The 17,349-nt window shown below is 50.7% G+C and overlaps 2 protein-coding genes across 2 annotated transcripts in view; both read right to left on the bottom strand.

The window, feature by feature from the left end:
- The window catches only part of NCOA3 (nuclear receptor coactivator 3), an 86,180-nt gene extending 82,769 nt beyond the window's left edge, over positions 1 to 3,411 (bottom strand). Inside the window, exons 1-2 of the mRNA XM_054173419.1 lie at positions 3,323 to 3,411; positions 2,663 to 2,828 (exon numbers count right to left, since the gene is read on the bottom strand). The gene's annotated coding sequence lies outside the window, so the exon portion shown is untranslated. The remainder of the gene's footprint in view (positions 1 to 2,662; positions 2,829 to 3,322) is intronic.
- A 4,281-nt stretch (positions 3,412 to 7,692) lies between these two features.
- Positions 7,693 to 17,349, bottom strand: part of MATN4 (matrilin 4) — a 17,593-nt gene continuing 7,936 nt past the window's right edge. Inside the window, 10 exon segments of the mRNA XM_054173422.1 lie at positions 7,693 to 8,377; positions 8,554 to 8,658; positions 9,388 to 9,540; positions 9,896 to 10,309; positions 10,727 to 10,956; positions 10,958 to 11,096; positions 11,201 to 11,323; positions 11,753 to 11,875; positions 13,685 to 14,254; positions 15,550 to 15,666. Coding sequence (XP_054029397.1) covers positions 8,319 to 8,377; positions 8,554 to 8,658; positions 9,388 to 9,540; positions 9,896 to 10,309; positions 10,727 to 10,956; positions 10,958 to 11,096; positions 11,201 to 11,323; positions 11,753 to 11,875; positions 13,685 to 14,254; positions 15,550 to 15,625 — 1,992 coding nt within the window. The 5' untranslated portion in view covers positions 15,626 to 15,666 and the 3' untranslated portion in view covers positions 7,693 to 8,318.

Raw genomic sequence — 17,349 nt, 5'->3', positions numbered from 1 at the left:
GGGTGTTTGAGAAACAGTTTAGCTACACCTCACCTGAACAGTCTCACACTTAACCGTGAAGGTGAGAAGTGGGGGAACAAAACAGACAAAACCAAACCTAGTAAAATCCAACCCACACATACACACCCCCTCACTCCCACCACCCCTTGCACACTGCATGAGGGAACACTTGAAGGTAAAGAGACCTGTAGAGTCAACCTTATCTCCTCCACTCTCCTGGAATATTGCAAGAAGCAGTCACCACCTCAGAAGCAAGCAACTTACATGATATCCTAAGCTTATCAGCCTGACTTCCTAGGGTCTAAGCAAAATGAGCAGGAAATGCAGTGGTGGTCCCCTTGCTCTTTTCTCCCTTTCATTTAAATAACATGCAGTCTTAAGCAACTGCCTTTATCTTACCTCTGTACAATGACAGCAATGGGGCTAGCATTAGACAAGATAATAGAAAAATGGGTGTCTACAAGTGTAAGCATAAAACCTCACCACATACAACACATGAAAGACTAAAAATCCCTTGTGAGGTCGAGTTAGGAGGCAAGGTAATTTTGCTTCACTTCAAAAGAAAACAACCTCAGCTTATTAATGACTGTCAACTAAAAATAAAAATCACCAGTTAGAAGTATTATTAAAGGCATTTGGTTCATCTGAATCATACCCTCCCATTTACAAGGGGTAAAAAAGGATCTGATGTACCTTTTCCTAACTACCTGCAGCATATGAAAATCAGAGTGGAAATACACTCCATAACAGACTCAAATCAGTAGCAGCGAAATTATTTCACAATTGCCTCTTCCCTAGTGTACTACATTTGGAAACATCGGTAGAGGGTGGGGGGGAAAAAAAAGGGCACACAGGCATGCTGCCCCAGTGTTCAGGTTTAGGTATTCTTCACCACACTCTCATATCCTTGGCGTAAAAGAACACCATTCTTCTTGTCCCCCCCTCCGCCTCCATTTTTAGTATAAAAATCAATAATGTTTAGCATATTTCTAAATACTCATAACCAAAAAGCTTCCATGGACATAACATAAATGACTGTATGATAGAAGGTATTCTAAGATCACCTCTTAGAGGGAGGCTCATTTAAATGCAGGAGTTGAAGCAACCTTCAGTGTCAGACTGTAGTGTCCAATATCATTTCACATGCTACCGGTGGCTTGATTTTGCAGACATAACACCAAGACACTATTTCTTGCTCAGAGTTCTTTAAAAAGCCTAACAAAACACAACACAAAAGCCCCAGCACCATCTTTTTCTGCAGCTCTAACAAAAAATTTGCCTTGAAGGTTTTGACCGATTTCTTGTCCATCATCAATGAAAATGAAAAGCCCATGGTCAAAAGATAATATTCTCTTGTAAAAGAGATTTCCTTCTCCCTCCTACTCTGCATTTTGTCTCAGCTACACATCAGCCTCAGTAATACTGTATTAAGAAAAATAAGCAGACAATGCAAACTTCCAAGTTAATAAATCCAAACCCAAGATGAACAAGGGTTTCAAATGAAGAATTAAGCAGCAGCAATCCCCCCAAACCCACACAACTCATATGCCACATTAAAGCGGGCTGGAAACAGCACACTGCCATCAGGAAAGGTACTTAAAGCAAGGCTGAACAGTGGGTTTAGTCTGTCTGCTATCACTTCCCCTATCTCCCAAACTCCACCTTCACAACACAGCAGTAAACCCATTGCTATTAATAAAAAGAAAAAAAAGGAAACAAAACCCCAAAACATTTATTTTTTAAATCAGCAACAGTTAAATTCTAAACAACAATCAAACAGCCTATTATAACAACTACTAACAGTAAATACAATTAACATATGCTACCATGCACAGTTTGGTTAAAAAACAGGAAAAAAAAAAACCAAACACCCAGCCCACAATTTTGACTATTTCCTCTCAACCCAAGATGATCTTCTGGGGCTTTCACTCGGGTACTATTTGTTACTATGAAGCTACCTGGTATTTCAAACATACACACACACTCCCCCTTTATTTCTTGTGTAGCAGCTCATCAGGAGTCGAAAAAAATTTACAGTAGTGTTGGCAATGTTAAGCCTAAGTGTCCATTTTAACTGTATTGTAGATATTACACAGCCGGATGCTTTAGTTTTGCCTTCTTGTTCCAGACAGAACCCAACATAACGTTTTCTTTAACGCTTAGATAAAAGCTTTAAAGCAGAATCTGTCTGGGGTTTGGTTTTATTCTTTAGCAGGTTAAAAAGAGGAAGGAGATACTGACTGAATAAAAGAGGCTGATTTAAAACTAGTGTTCACTGGATAAGCTGACAAAGTGGGAAGCTTCTCTTTTAAACGACAGCCTAACTGCGCTGAAGCGTAGGAGCAGAAACCACAACAGAACCAACTTTAGAACCAAACAAAGAGGACTCTGGGAATTATGTCAACCTCAGACAACATCCCCACCCATATTCACTCCATTTATACCCCAGAATCGCTAACACCTACAGTGGCATGCAGTACCGGGGCGTTAGGCGGGGGGGGAAGAAAAATCATGCTCATTTCCATCCCTCAACAGCACGGTTTCTTTGCAGCTACGAGGTATAAATGGATAAGAGGCATGGAAATCAACCTTTTACTTGCAGTATTTCTTATCCCTTCCCTTATTACTAGAGACAAGGAGACAAGTCACCTCCGAAACTTACCGAGGCTACAGGATGATCAGAAGGAGAATGCAGATAACCAGGTCTTTGGAACCGCCTCGGTATCAGATAAACCCAGATGAATGGCAGATGGGGCCATTCTAGCCCAGGTATTTCACCCACACAGCCCCTCCTCGACTCAGGCTGAGACACCGAGGGTCAGACAATTCTAAACACAAATCCATAGCGACCCCAAGTCTCTCGCTGTTACACGAGGAACCTCCACCCAAACTCACCCTGCTTAGATAGGCATCACATAGCGATACGGGAAGCCTTCAGCTCAACACTCCAGCCTCCCACCGCTGCCTCTGGAATTCCCCCTTCTAACTACACTCAGCAGTAAAGTTACAATGGTTATAAAGAGGTAAAGGCATCTATGCGCTGCCCTGGGAATGCCCTCATCCTCAGCCCTAGGATTACTCCTCACAACCCGTCCGCGCTCCTCCTCCCTTCAGGGAGACACATCCATACCGGGGAGGGGGGACGAGGGGAAGAGAAGAGAGCCGCCCCTCAGCGCCAGCCCCAGGCTTCTCCCTTCGCCGAAGAGGGGCAGGCAGCCCTCCCTCCCCCATCCCAGTCCCACCCCAGCGCTAGAAGCAGGGGAACAAGAGCTGGAACTCTCCTCCCTCCACTGGTTACTCCCTCCCTCCAAACCCCACTCACCTGGGAAAGGAGCCAAAGCTCAGCTACGTCTCCTTTCCCCCGTCTCCCCCGCACTCAACCTCTGGCCGCCATTTTCCTCGCTGCCTGGATTTAAATAGGAACCAGCCTCCGCGAGAGAGGGCAGCGGGCGGCGCCAGGCACTCTGGGGCCTGTAGTACGGCCCCGGCGGGGCCCCGGGACCCGCCTCCTCCCCACGCGGGCGCATCACGGTACTTGCAGTCCCCACCGGGCACCGCCCGACGGCCAGCCGCCGCTCCCAGCGGCCCCCGCGGTGGCGTTGTGCTTCGGCCGGGGCGCTGGGGGTCCGTCGGTGTGCCGCTGCGTATCGCTGCTGCTCTCCAGCCTTCTCCGCAAGGGCAGGGCCAGCGGGGTCGAGAAAGCGATCCCAGGAAAGCTCCCTGTGCCAAACAGCCGCTCCTAGATGCCCGTGGGTTAAACGCGAGGCTGGCTGGCACCGAGCGCGGCGGCCATGAGCGACCCCACGGAGTTGCAGCGGTACATTATTTATTAACGATTTAACGTGCACGAAGGTTTGAAATGCAAGTTACCAGCCCTGCACACAGAGAGGTGAAGGTTACAGTGAAAACAGTACCCGTGGAGCACTTGCTACACCAAGCACCACTTCTGCCCTTTCAATAAACGAAAAGGACAGTTGAGTTAAGTAAATGTTTAATAAAAAACCCCCAGATTTGGATAAAACGTTAACGTAAGTAGCTGTGGTACTTCAGGTGTGCATCAGCTGGTTTCCAAACTAACTTGTAACAGCAGTTCACTTGCTGCCCGTAAAAAAGCAAGGCAAGGACGCGGGGACTTAGAGAAGGTAACCTTCCTGTGCTACAGTTGGCTGCCATAAATACTAATTTAATCAGCTTTCTTAGAACAAGTATTTAAAACTCTGCAGGCTAAACCAGGGTGTGTGAAGAGCACAGCGTACCTCAGTTCTAAACACTCATAAAGCACATATAAAAAGAACAAAAATGCAGGGACTGAGGTCTTGCCAAGCTATCCACACACAGCTCGCTGCAGGACTGCAGCCACAATTAGTATTCAAAACAAACAGACGAGTAAAACCTTTAAGTACACTTTCCAGTAATTCACAAATGCAAAGAAAAATAATAAAATACATCAAACTAGTGTTGGGCACCTATGAGCAAGGTACTGGTACAATATGAGCCTCCAGCTGAAATGAGCATTACAAACAAACAGAGAGAAATTCAAACGCATCAAGTTCTGGAAAACCAAGTTTCACCTTTGATTTCTACCTTGCAGTTATACTGCACAAGAACTTAACAATTAGAAATGCTTGTTTGTACTTACAAACTCAGACTTAAGCATTCTCAACAAAATAGAGTTTATGTTGTTAGGGGAATGAGGTCCTGTTGCACCTCCTGAAAGTGTAGTCTTCCATGTAGTCTTTTTTTATTACTTTTTTTTTTCCCTGTGGGTTTTTCTCTTTTTCCACTATAAATGACAACAGCATTTACCGGGGCAAATGTCTTCCAGTTCTGTTTAATATCTTTATTAATGATTTGGATGAGGGGATCGAGGGCACCATCAGCAAGTTTGCAGATGACCGAAATTGAGTGGGAGAGTTGACCTGCTTGAAGGTAGGAAGGCTCTGCAGAGAGACCTGGACAGGTTAAATCGATGAGTTGAGGGCACCAGAATGATGTTTAACAAGATCACATGCCGGATCCTGCTCTTTGGTCACAACTACCCCAACCAACACTACAGGCATGGGGGTACTGGGGGATGCCTGAACATGAGCCAGCAGTGTGCCCAGGTGGCCAAGAAGGCAAATGACATCCTGGCATGTATCAAAACTAGTGTGTCCAGCAGGAGTAGGGAAGTGATTGTGCCCCTGGTGAGGCCACAGCTTGAGTACTGTGTTCAATTCTGGGTGCCACAGTATAGGAAAGATATTGAGGTGCTGGAGTTCATCCAGAGAAGAGTAACATGGGGTTTGGGGGGGGCATGTCATGTGAGGAGTGGCTGAGGGAGCTGGGGTTGTTTAGTCTGGAGCAGAGAAGGCTAAGGAGAGATCTTACTGCTCTCTACAGCTACCTGAAAGGAGGTTATAATGAGGCTGTTGTTGGTCTCTTCTCCCAAGTAACAAGCGACAGGATGAGAGGAAATGGTTATAAATTGTGCTGGAGGAGGTTTAGCTTGGACATTAGGAGAAACTTCTTTACATATAGAGTGGTGAGGCATTGGAACAGCCTGCCCAGGGAAGGTGGAGGAGTTGTCATCCCTGGAGGTGTTCAAGAAGTATGTAGATGTGGCACTTCAGGATACAGTTCAGTGGTCATCGTAGTTGGGTTACAGTTGGACTGGATGATCTTAAAGGTCTTTTCCAACCTTAATGATTCTGTGATTCCAAGTATGCAGGGACAAACAGGTTAATGAGAGACAGCAGTAACACTGTAGTTTAGTTATGGTGGGTTGGTTTGTTTGGGTCTTTTTTCAGTTTGGGCAAACTATGTGATTCACGCTTCTTCCACTTAGACCACAGGGTCTTCAAATCATACTTACATTGCAGCTATGACACCCTAGACTCCAGACTGATACAAATCTTCAAGTGTCAATAGAATACAAATATTGTGCAAGGTTTTTTTCCCTTTTAACCTTTGTTTTCTGTTATAGCTATTACAAACAAATAGTCTCAGTACTGACTTTATGTAACAAAGGATACAGTGGTGTAGTGCTTTCATTTTTCATTGATTGGTGATGCTCTACAAATATTCATAAGACCCTCCCAAAAAAATCATGTGCTTACTTAAAAGATGATGCTGTGAATGTAGCCATAGAACTGTAACAGCTGACATTTTTATCTAGGATAAGAAAGTCATTGGGAGCAGTCAACATGGCTTTACCAAGGGGAAGTCATGTTTAACCAACCTCATAGCCTTTTATGGGGACATAACCAGGTGGTTAGATGATGGTAGAGCAGAGGATGTGGGTTATCTTGATCTCGGGAAGGCATTTGACACCATCTTCCACAGAACCCTCTCAGCTAAACTGAGGAAGTGTGGTCTGGATGGTTGGGTAGTGAGGTGAATTGTGAACTGGTTGAAGGAAAAAAGTCAGAGGGTCTTGTTGGAGGCCTGTGTCTAGTGGAGTCCCTCAGGGGTCAGTACTGGGACCAGTACTATTTGGTATATTCATTGACAACCTGGATGAGGGAACAGAGAGCACTGTCACCAAGTTTGCTGATGACACAAAACTGAGAGGAGTGGCTGACACACCTGACAGCTGTGTAGTTATTCAGTGGACAGACTGGAGAGGTGGGCAGAGAGAAAGTGAATGAAATATAACAAGTGTAGAGTCTTGCGTCTGGGAAAGAACAATTTCATGGACCAGTGTAGGTTGGGTACTGACCTGCTGGAGAGCAGCACAGAGGATAGGGCCCTGGAGGTCCTAGAGGACAGAAGGATGACCATGAGCCATCAATGCACCCTTGAAAGCCAATGCCATCCTGGGGTGTATAAGCAGCAGTGCACTGAGTAGGTCGACAGAGGTTCTACCCCTTTACTCTGCCCTGGTGAGGCTGCATCTGGAATTTTGTGTTCAGTTCTGGGACACTCAGTTCAAGAAGGACCTCAGAGAACTACTTGAAAGAATCCATCACAGAGCCATGAAGATGATTAAGGGAGCAGCATTTCCTTGTGAGGAAAGGCTGAAGGACCTGGGACTCTATCTTGGAGAAGAGGAGCCTGAGGGGTCACCTCATTCATGTTTATAAATATGTAAGTGTGAGTGTTGGAAAGATGGAGCCAGGCTCTTCTCAGTGATGTCCAATAACAGGATAAGGGGCAGCAGTTGCAAGGTGGAGCATAGGAGGTTTCCCATGAACATAAGGAAAAAGTTTTTCACTGTGAAGGTGACAGAGCACTGGAGCAGGCTGCCCAGAGGGGTCATGGAGACTCATCCTCTGGAGACATTCAAAACCCAGCTGGATGCGTTCCTGTGTGACCTACTCTAGGCGATCCTGCTCTGGCAGCAGGGTTGGACTCTGTGATCTTTGGAGGTCACTTCCAGCCTCTAACGTCCTGTGATTCTGTTATCTGCTTGCTCCACCTACTGGTGCATGGTCCTTTTAAAGCAGACTTTAGCGCCGAGTTATATTAAACGATTTGGCCAAAGAGGTACACGGAAGACATACTTGACTTTAAGCTGAATTTATGTAACATACTAACTGTCAGGACAGAAATTTCTTTGTATAAAAGAAGTGTTGAAAAATAGCACTACCCTGCTCTCAAAATGAAATATGTATATATGTACATCCCCCCACACCACCACCCCCCCATAGGTATTTGTAGAAGGAATTATTACCATTGTGCTAAGTAATAAAAATAAAATAAAATCCAGAAAAATCAAACAAGATAATGACCAGTTCCCAAAACCTCTGCCAAAACAGGGGTAAGAGGATTGCTGATTCCTGCCACCTGCTTTCCCATGGCCACACACCTAGGCATTATGCTGGTGGCCAGCTGGCAACATCCATTCCCGTGCACTGCCCGCAGCACCGGGCTCTCCCTGCCCCACCGTGGCAGCAGATGCTGAGCTGACAGAAGCTCTCTGGGTGTCATCACTGAAGGTTTTTTTCTCTTGCAAAGCATCTTTCTGGGCACTGGAGGCCAGGGGTCTGCATAGGGGCTGCTTCATCCCAGTCACTCCTGGAAAAGGCTGGGTATCATGTCTCCTTGTCTGACACCCACCCTGCCCATAGTCATCCCTTCTCGCCCCAGCTCTTCGGAGGAACAAGGCAACAGTGGTGGCTGGACCTCTTGGCTTTGCAGCTGGGGTTTTGCTCAAGTCCCTTTTTTTTTTTTTCTTTTCAGGATTTTTGTCATTTTAAATGCACTCCATGTCCCCTTCAGGCTTTTGTGATGCAAGAACAAACACTGATGCTTTACAATAACCTAGCAATAACAATGCCACGATGCTACTGTAGGTCCCCTGTGCCCCATCTGAGTGTTGAAGCCCTCTGCAAGCACTACTTCTTGTGGGCAAGCTGCTTCTCCAAGTCCTCGAGTCTGGCTGTCATCTGAGCAAGTGACCTTGCTAAAGAAAAGCATGAGCCAGATGGTCTGGTGGGAAAAGGTATTTTTCCCCTTGAAAAAGCCTAAATTTTTCCCCACTCCCATTTGTCCATCCCTCCCTCCCTCATGTGCAGCCTGTGCCCAGGCTGCCCTGTGCCCCACAAGCCCAGACATCACCCCAAAGGATATTTTTCTCGGTGAGGCTCTGCAGGATGGCCACAGTGTTTGTCTGGAACTGCACCAGTGCCTCACACTCGCATGGGCTGTGGATCTCCGTCACTCCTTTGCCTTCCTCTGTGACCACAGGGATTTGGGTACAGTCAGAGCCATGGTCCCACAGCACCCAGCTCTGCCCTGCTCCCACACAGAAACAGTCCCTTGTCTCTACAGCCACCTACCAGGGCTGGACCTGAGCCTTGGGGCTCTGCCCCCATTTTCTCCTCTTTTTACCAGGCTGCATCCCTGTGAGCCAAGCATCCCACACAGCATCCTACCAGGCATCCCATGGAGCTGCCACACAAATGGTCACGGTGTGCCAAGGACAGCCAGTGCTGACCTGCACTTTGCTTTCAAGATGGGGTGGCAGGCTGGCTTCTGACCTCACGTCTGAAGCCATGCAGGATTCCCAGGAACACTGGGGAGTCCAAGCCTGCTCCAGGGCAGTGACACCCTCACACTAATGCATCATGGTCTTCCTGCAGCCATCAACAGCAGAAGCGCAAGGCTGATTGAGGACTACCCTAGGAGCTGGGGCAGGGTGTGACTCCAGCCTCTGCTCTTGGAATGGCACTGGGATGGATGCTCACACAACATCCCTTTTACATTAAATGCCCCCTGCTCCACCTCCTCCTGAGACCCATCTCTACATCCACAGCAGCCTGAGGAGATCCAGAGATACCCCAAGCTTATAGTAGCCTGCTTAGCCCAGGGTGATAGACATACAAACTAGCCCTGCTGGAGAGAGGAGGGCTCCCTCCAAACTGAGGCTGAGCCCCTGACACAGTCAGAGCTGGCAGCACCCACCTGGGCAGATGTTCAGCTTGAAGTTCTCCACGAGGTGGGTCATGGTGGTGAAGTCTGCTGAGTAGGAGAAGTGCTGGTCCACCGGCTCAGAGGCAATCGCTCGCAGCTCCTCTTCCACAGCCTTGCCGACACCCACAGCAAACATAACGATCCCTGCACAGCAAGGACAGATCATGGGCACTGCACTGGCTGTCCTGCACCAAGCAGCCCCAAGCCCAGCAGGAGCAATGCCAAGGATGCAGGGTTTTCCTTGGCATTCCCAAATACACAGTAGGAGTTTGGGAAGGACAGGCAGGAGCGTGGCAGCACCACTGTGGAGCAGCTGCTGCATGAAGGATGCTGTTCAGAGTGCTCTATAACCACAGCAGAGGCATGGCTGCCCTTGCAGACCTGGGTCATGCAGCACCCCAAGGGTGGACACTGCAGCCTTTGCCAGAGGCAGCCACCCCAAAGAACCATGCTGGGATGCCCAAAGCACTGCTGTTTGGGGGTCCCCAGTCCCCTGCACCTGACTCCTTTGCTCTCCTGGCCCATTCAGAGATGTCGTCTTGGGAGCGCCCATCGGTGAAGACGAGTCCAATTCTGGGGATGTTGTGGGAGAGAGGTCTGGCACCTTCCGACTCAGAAAAGCTGTGCTCCACCATGTGCTTGAGGGCAAGGCCTGTCATGGTTCCTTTCTCCATGTACTCCACCTCCATCACCGCTTTCTTGATCTCATCCGCGCTGTGGTACTTGTTGAGGGGGAACTCAGTGCGGACACGGCTGGAGTACTGCACCAGCCCCACCTGTGTGCCATGGGGGGACACCTCCAGCAGGTCCACAATGCGGTTCACAAACTGCTTCACCAGCTCAAAGTTTTGGGGCCGGACGCTCTTGGAGCCATCAATCACCAGCACCAGGTCAACGTGTCCGGACCCGCACTCTGTGGGCACAGGGGGAAGGTGAGAAGGGACCAGTCTGGCCAGGGCCACTGTCAAGCTGAAGATGGCCAGTGGACCTCCTGGAATTACAGGCAGGGTGAGGCCAGGAAACAGGACAAAGTGTACCCAAGGGTCTCAGTCCCAAAAACCTCCAACTGCCACTCCAGCATCCCCTGAAAGTCTTTCCCTGTCTCCCTTTTCCTGAACCTTTTCTCATAGCTCCTGCTTTGTCTCTGAGGACATGAGCCCACATCCATCCCTGCAGCTGCCAGGCCCCCACCCCAAGCCCAGCTAGCTCTCCGTCCTTTTTCATCCTACCTCAGAGAAAGTCCTACCTAGAACCCCAGCATCATAAGCCCCCCTTCAGCAGCAGAGAGCCCAAATGAGGGGGATGCCCAGAGCCATATCCCAATACTCACTGCTGCAAGCTTTGCCATCAGCCTGGAGCTGCTGGCCCTCGGGGCACATGCATCGGTAGGAGCCCTCTGTGCTCACACACTTGAACTCGCAGCCGTGATCCACCCCATTGCAAAGGTCAGTGGCTGGAAGACAAGCCAGGGTCACGGGGTTATCCTTGTCCAGGAGGGATGGTCTGGCAACAGCCCTTCCTCCGGGGACTGGGCAGCACATGAAAGGATCTGCCGTACATGCCGTGCCAGGACGTACCCCTGCAGGACCTGGCGTCAGGCTGCAGCGTGAAGCCACTGCGGCAGCGGCAGTAGTGTCCCTGGGGGATGCTCACGCACTCGTGCTGGCAGCTGTGGTTTCCAAAGCTGCAGTAATCGATCACTGGTGAGAGAAGGAGAGGGGTGGGCAGGAAGAGAAAGACAAGAAACAGAGAGGGAGAGTGAGAAGCAAATGGAAAAGGAACAGAAAAGGAGAAGGACACCTACTGGAGCAGCTTCTCCTGTCCTGGTTGAGGTAGTAACCCCTGTGGCAGTGGCACGAGTATGACCCACGAGCGCTGACACAGAGGTGCTGACAGCCATGTCTCCCATCGGCACAGGCATCGATGGCTGTGGAGGAACAGGACATCCATCACCCTCCTGCCCTGGCCTCCTTGGGGATGCTGAGCAGCTGCCAGCACCATGAGACAAGAATGAAAAGTCCCAAAGGGGTGGCCAGGCCAAGTTATACACCTTTGCATTCAGCACACAGGGCAAAACCACTGTTGCACTTGGGCTGGGATGTGCATCATCCAGTACCCACTGCCTGGAGCTCCTTACAGGTTGTGCCCATGTAAGCTCCAAGTGTCCCATCTCAGAGAGGTGACCAGAGTTTAGAATGTGGAGCACCAGCCATCTCTGTTACAGACCCAGGAAGCTGCGTGCCCAGTGAGCAGAGCACCTAGGCTGCTGCTGGCCTTGCTGGGTCCTCTGCTTCCCTCTGTGAAACCTGGAACTACAGGCCCTCTACAAGAGTCAGGCTAGAAAAAGGGCTTTTACAGGAACAGGTCTTTCCGTCCATGTTGAGCCTGTAGCCAGGACTGCATTCACAGTAGAAGGAGCCAGGGGTGCTGATGCAGTTGTGCTGGCAACCGTGCTCCTGCGTCATGCACATGTCCACTCCTGCAAGACAGAACAGGAATCACAGGATCACAGAGAGGCTTGAGTTGCAAGAGAGCTTAAGGATCATCTAGTTTCAATCTCCATGCCATGGGCAGAGACATCTCCTACTACACCAGGTTGCTCAAAGGCCCATCCAAGTCTAGTCTTAACACTTCCAGGATGAGACATCCATAACTCCTCTGGGCAGCCCTTTCCAGTGTCTCACCACCCCCATAGTAAAGAACTTCTTCCTATCATCTAATCTAAATCAGCTCTGCTCTAGTTTAAAACCATTGCCCCTATCAGAGCAGCCCATGGGCATGCCAGATGCACAGGGACCCCAGCTTGTGCCAAGCCCTGCAAAGCCATCAGGGTGGCTCACACAGTCCCAGCACTCGCCCACTGATTTCCAGTACATAGGCACTGTGTGGGGCAGGTTTCTGAATCACCTCAGCTCCCTGATCTCCTGGAGTATTAATTGATACCGTCAGTAGCTTGAGCAGAGTAAGTGAAAGCAGAAGATCAGCCAGATCATGCTGAAGGAGCTTGCAGAGCTGGCTGGGAAGTGAGCACCAGGGCAGGCAGGTGTCAGACAGGGCTTTGTAAGCAAAGGCATCCAGAGTAGGAGCACATTAGGGCCCTGGAGGACCATGTCTAGTCAGCCCTGAACTCCCACCCTAACAAGCAGGGCTCATCATGGCACTAATGCAGTCCCACAAGCACATGTTCCTGGCTAGGGAAAGCTGCCTGAAACAGGTTGGCAACTGCCTTCTGCCCCTCCACAGATGCTGAAGCACATAAGAAAGGTCATAGAATCATCTTAGTTAGAAGAGGCCTTTAGGGTGATCAATTCCAACCATTCACCCAGCACTGCCAGGTCACCATTAAACTATGTCACTCAGTGCCATGGCTACATGGCTCTTAAATCCCTCCAGGAATGGGGACTCCACCACTGCCCTGGGTAGCCTGTTCCAGGGCTTGACAACATTTTGGGGGAAGAAGTTCTTCCTCAAATCCAACTTAAACCTCCCCTGGTGCAACTTGAGATAATTTCTTCTGGTCCTATAGCTTGTTCCCTGGGAGAAGAACCTGACCCCCACCTGGCTCCAACCTCCTTTTAGGGAGCTGTAGAGAGCGAGAAGGTCCTCAGCCTCCTTTTCTCCAGGCTAAACAACCACAGCTCCCTCATCCACTCCTCACAAGACTTGTGCTCTAGACCCCGCTAGTCTCCTGCTCTAGTCTTGCCAGCTTGCTGCTGTGCCAGGTCTCCAGTAAAGCCTGCCAGAAGAGGAGGGGTCAGACAGGTCCCAGTCTGCAAGCTCCTGACCCGTGCCAACACAGCCACAGCACAAACCCAGCTCCAGGCTGAGCCTAGTTGCATGCTCCAGAGCAGCCTCACACAGCCAGGGCTTTATTAAACACAAATGTGCCTGCAGCAGATGTCATACACGTGTCTGAGGAGGAGCCACACCGAAATGTACACAGGGCTCTGGGACATGTCAGTCACCCCCGACACACCCAGGGAAACTAGCTCTACTTTTCCTGCTCTTTAATACTCCCATCACTGCTGCTATGATATCCTGGATTGGAGAAGAGCTACTGGGCATGGGTGAAGAAAAGTGCTTGCTTGCCACAATTCCAAACCTTTCCTGACCTCATCTCTGCAGAGGACAGGTGAGCCAGAAGACGGGTGAGGGGAAAGGCCACCTGTCCCAGTCCCCAGTCAGGGAGGTCGCGTCCCTGTCCGCACTGCTCTTAGCAAGGGAGCCCTCTGGAGGTCATCTTCTACTCGGTGAGGAGCAGGCGCATGCAGCCGCAGCTCCCACTCACCGCAGAGCTTGTCCTGGAACTGCTTTGCGAACTGCTGGATGAGCTCGAAGGACTCCACCAGGAAGACGTGCTCCTCCAGCGGCGGCGAGGCCATGGCCCGCAGCGAGTTCATGTCCGCCCGCTGGATGCCCACGGCGTAGATCTCGATGCCGGCGTTCCGGGCCTGGGTGGCCACCTCGGTGACGCGGTCCTGGGGCCGTCCGTCTGTCACGATGATGGCGATGCGGGGGATCCGCTTGTGCGGGGGCCGCGCGCCCTCCTGCGCGCTGAAGGCCACGTTCATGGCGTACTGGATGGCCAGCCCGGTCATGGTGCCCTGGGCCAGCGGGATGATGCCGTTGATGGCCTTCTCCATGTCTTCCCGTGTGAAGAAGGTCTTGAGGGAGAAGATGTTCTGCACCTGGCTGGAGTACTGGATCACCCCCACCCGTGTGGCGTTGGGGCCCACGTCCAGGCTGCCAATGATGTCCATCATGAACCTCCGCATGATCTCGAACTCAAAGGGGCGCACGCTGCGGGAGCTGTCGATCACAAACACGATGTCCAGGGGACCTGTCCTGCACTTCAGGGCTGCAAGAAGGCAAAGAGACAGTTTAGCTTCACAGCTGCCTGCAAGAAGTGGGGCTTGGAGTGGAGACAGCCCTCTGGGAGGGCTGGAGGGGTGCTCAGTGCAGGATGGAGAGGGCAAGTGTGAACAGCACACCCACACCAGCACCTTCCCACTGCCAGATAAACCCACAGCAGACCAGGATCAAGGGAACCAGGCTGGGGAGATGTGCCCTGACCTTGGGGCTGTGGGGAAATGCATTGTCCCCTCTCCCCCAACACTGTCCCTGCAGACAGATCCATCTCCTGCTCCCTGCATTTCACTGCCAACAGCCCCAGGGGCTACAGAAACACAGATACCTGTGGAGATCTACCCTGGCAAGGTTTAGGCACAGCTTTAGGCAGCAGAGTCATTAGAGTATAAACCAGCCCAGTGCCTCGTGCTTCCTCTGTGAGCTGCAGCTCCAGACCTCTGCCCTGCGTGGACCTGACAGTGCCAAGCACAAAGCCACTGCTTTGAGCAGTTGTTCTGTTCCCCCCCTCAGCTCCAGCACACACACCACCCCCCCCCCACCCCCCATTTTTACTTCATTTTGCTAGTTTCTGCTTAAAACGAGGGCTGGCTTTGTTGTTGTGGGGTTTTTAAGGGCAGAAAATGAGCTGGTGAAAAGCACAGCTCAGGGCACACACGTGGTGGAGACTGAGCCAAAGAGCCTCTCCTGGACATATGGGTGCTACTTCCAGTGCAAACCAGGACAGAGTTCAGCAAGTGAAGTGCCAGTGAACATATTTGGCTTGGCTCATGTGTGCCCAAGCCTGGGAAAATTTGGCCCTAATGGTTAGCAAACACTTGGAGTCCCTTTGGGATGATGCCCAGACCCAGGCTATTATCTCAATTGCTCTAAAGGTCTCCAAGACTTACCCAGCTCCTTTCTCCATTTAGTGCCTTCACTGTTCATAAACTGGAATTGATTTAGCCCCCTTTGCCCTGCAAGAAGAGAGGCCAGTGCCCCGGCTTTGCTTTGTCCCTCCTGTCAGCAGCCCCACGTACTGCATCACACCTGTGCCTCCTGCCAAGGTTGAAGATGGGCCAGGGCACCAGACCCAATATTCTAAGGCCAGCATTGGGCTCCTGCTCCCCTGGGCAGCACTGGGTCCCACACCTGGGATAATCCTCCAATCTGCTAGGGATGACTCAACTGAAAAGAAGAGGCATCAGGTCCTGCCATCTCAAGCAGTAAACTGCCCTCTGAGGGCTTCGCTGCCCTCACACACTCACATATTTCTCCTCCAGGAAAGTCCCACTGACCAGGGCTCACCTGCAGATTTTGGTCTGGCTTCCAATATTGTCAGGAGAAGCAGGAGGACAGGGGCAATGGGCAGGAGCTTCATCATGGCTCAGCGAGACCTCTCGGCTCCAGGACTGGGGGGACTTGCTGTGGAGAGAAGATGCCAGGCAATCAGTGCTGAGGGTGGGCTGAGCTGTGGGGCCATGCTTGTCCCCAGGGATGCCACAAACCCTGGGCTGCAGCAGTTTTGTCAGATCTATCCCCAAACTTCTCTGAACCCACATGAGACTTTCCTGATTTGAGGACTGTCAGCCTCAGCACAGCTAAATTTCATTACAGCAGCAGAGATCTGCCAAGGGGTCTGATTTTCTGCTCTGGGAGGAGCTGGCCATTGGCCAAGCCCTCTTTTCACTTGTGAACCAGGAGGGTGGGATGTTCAGCCAAATGCTTTCTCACTGGCGGCGTGGCTGCTCTCCACAGCCAGAGTGGGAAAGCAGCTCCTAGGGACATGCAGCACCAACCCTCCTGCCATTTCATCCACACAGGAGGAGAAGTCCTTAGATGAAGCACCAGCACAGGCAAAACCTGCTCACAAGTCTCTCAAAGTCACTGGCAAAGACCAGTTTTTCCAACAAGCTCCATAAATTTAACTCACTGCCTTTTTCCAAACTGCCTTTGGAGAGCACAAAGCAGAAGGCTCTGCAGGCACAGGGTGTATGAGTGCCCAGGCAGATGGCTCACACCTGCGAGGCTGCTGGGTGAAGCACTGCCAGCCCGCTGCTCTCCTTCCTCACATCACCCCAGGGATCTCATCGCTCTGTCACCAGCATTCTCCTGGCTGTTCTGAGGGATGCTCCATGCCCCAACAGCTTTTTCATCTGTTTGAAGTGGGATAGCTGGGGGAAAGGGTATTTAGACCCCTAACCCAAAACCCCAGCTTGTCACTGGTCTCCCTCCCTGCCCATCTCTGTTACCTTGCCTTGCCTTCCTCTGCCCTTGCCTGGCTCCTGCGGGGACACGGATTTATTTAGTTTGTTTTTATTCCAGCTCTGGTTGGAAACCCAAGGTGCTAGGGTGGGGAAAATGCCACAGTTAATGCTGTTTCCCTTAGGTGACATGCAGTGCCATGACCAGGCACAGATACTGGATGGGTGCTTTTAAAAAGGCCCACGGAAATGCATTTTATCTGCAGTTATCAGCCGATATTTATTTAGCCCCAGGAGGTCTCAGTTGTAATTCATCACCAGAGCTGCCATTTAATTGCTCAGTGGTTACATGCAGCCCTGAACCTCATGTGTTTGATAGCAGGGACACTGATAATAGGTTTCACAGCTGCATCTTAAAATTATCTCCAGACTCAGTGTTCACACCTGAAAAATCATACTGAAGAAGAGGAAACTGGGATCTGGAACAGCAGTGTCAAAGTGAGAGACATAGCCTTCTCCTGGGGAGCATGCACAGCCCAGCCAGCCTGGGACGTGGGGTGCTCTGCAGTGAGGGTGGTGAGCTCCTGTGCTGGAAAAGCTGCAGGATCACTCAGAATTGGGATGATGGCAGGAGGCTGCAGCCTGGCAGGAGTTTTCTAGGAAGCTGTAGAGCTGAGGCAAGCATCACTTTGTGACCAGGAGCACTTGAGGGCTTGTGTCTTCACACAAGCATCATGGAGAAATGGGGGAGCAGACAAACCCTCCTGTCCCAGTCCCATCTTTTTAGGAGATTCTTTTTCCAGCAATGTCTTTTTTTTGCAGGAGAAAGCACTCGCTAACCAAGTATTTGGGGGCCAGCTATGCCACCTATAAAGTTTCTGCAGCTCTCTGCTGTCCAAGCCTC

This window comes from Dryobates pubescens, chromosome 26 (genome assembly GCF_014839835.1).
Source record: "Dryobates pubescens isolate bDryPub1 chromosome 26, bDryPub1.pri, whole genome shotgun sequence".
In the NCBI taxonomy this organism is placed as follows: domain Eukaryota; kingdom Metazoa; phylum Chordata; class Aves; order Piciformes; family Picidae; genus Dryobates; species Dryobates pubescens.
The sequence above is the reverse complement of the archived record's forward strand: the minus strand, read 5'-3'. Positions and strand labels throughout refer to the sequence as shown.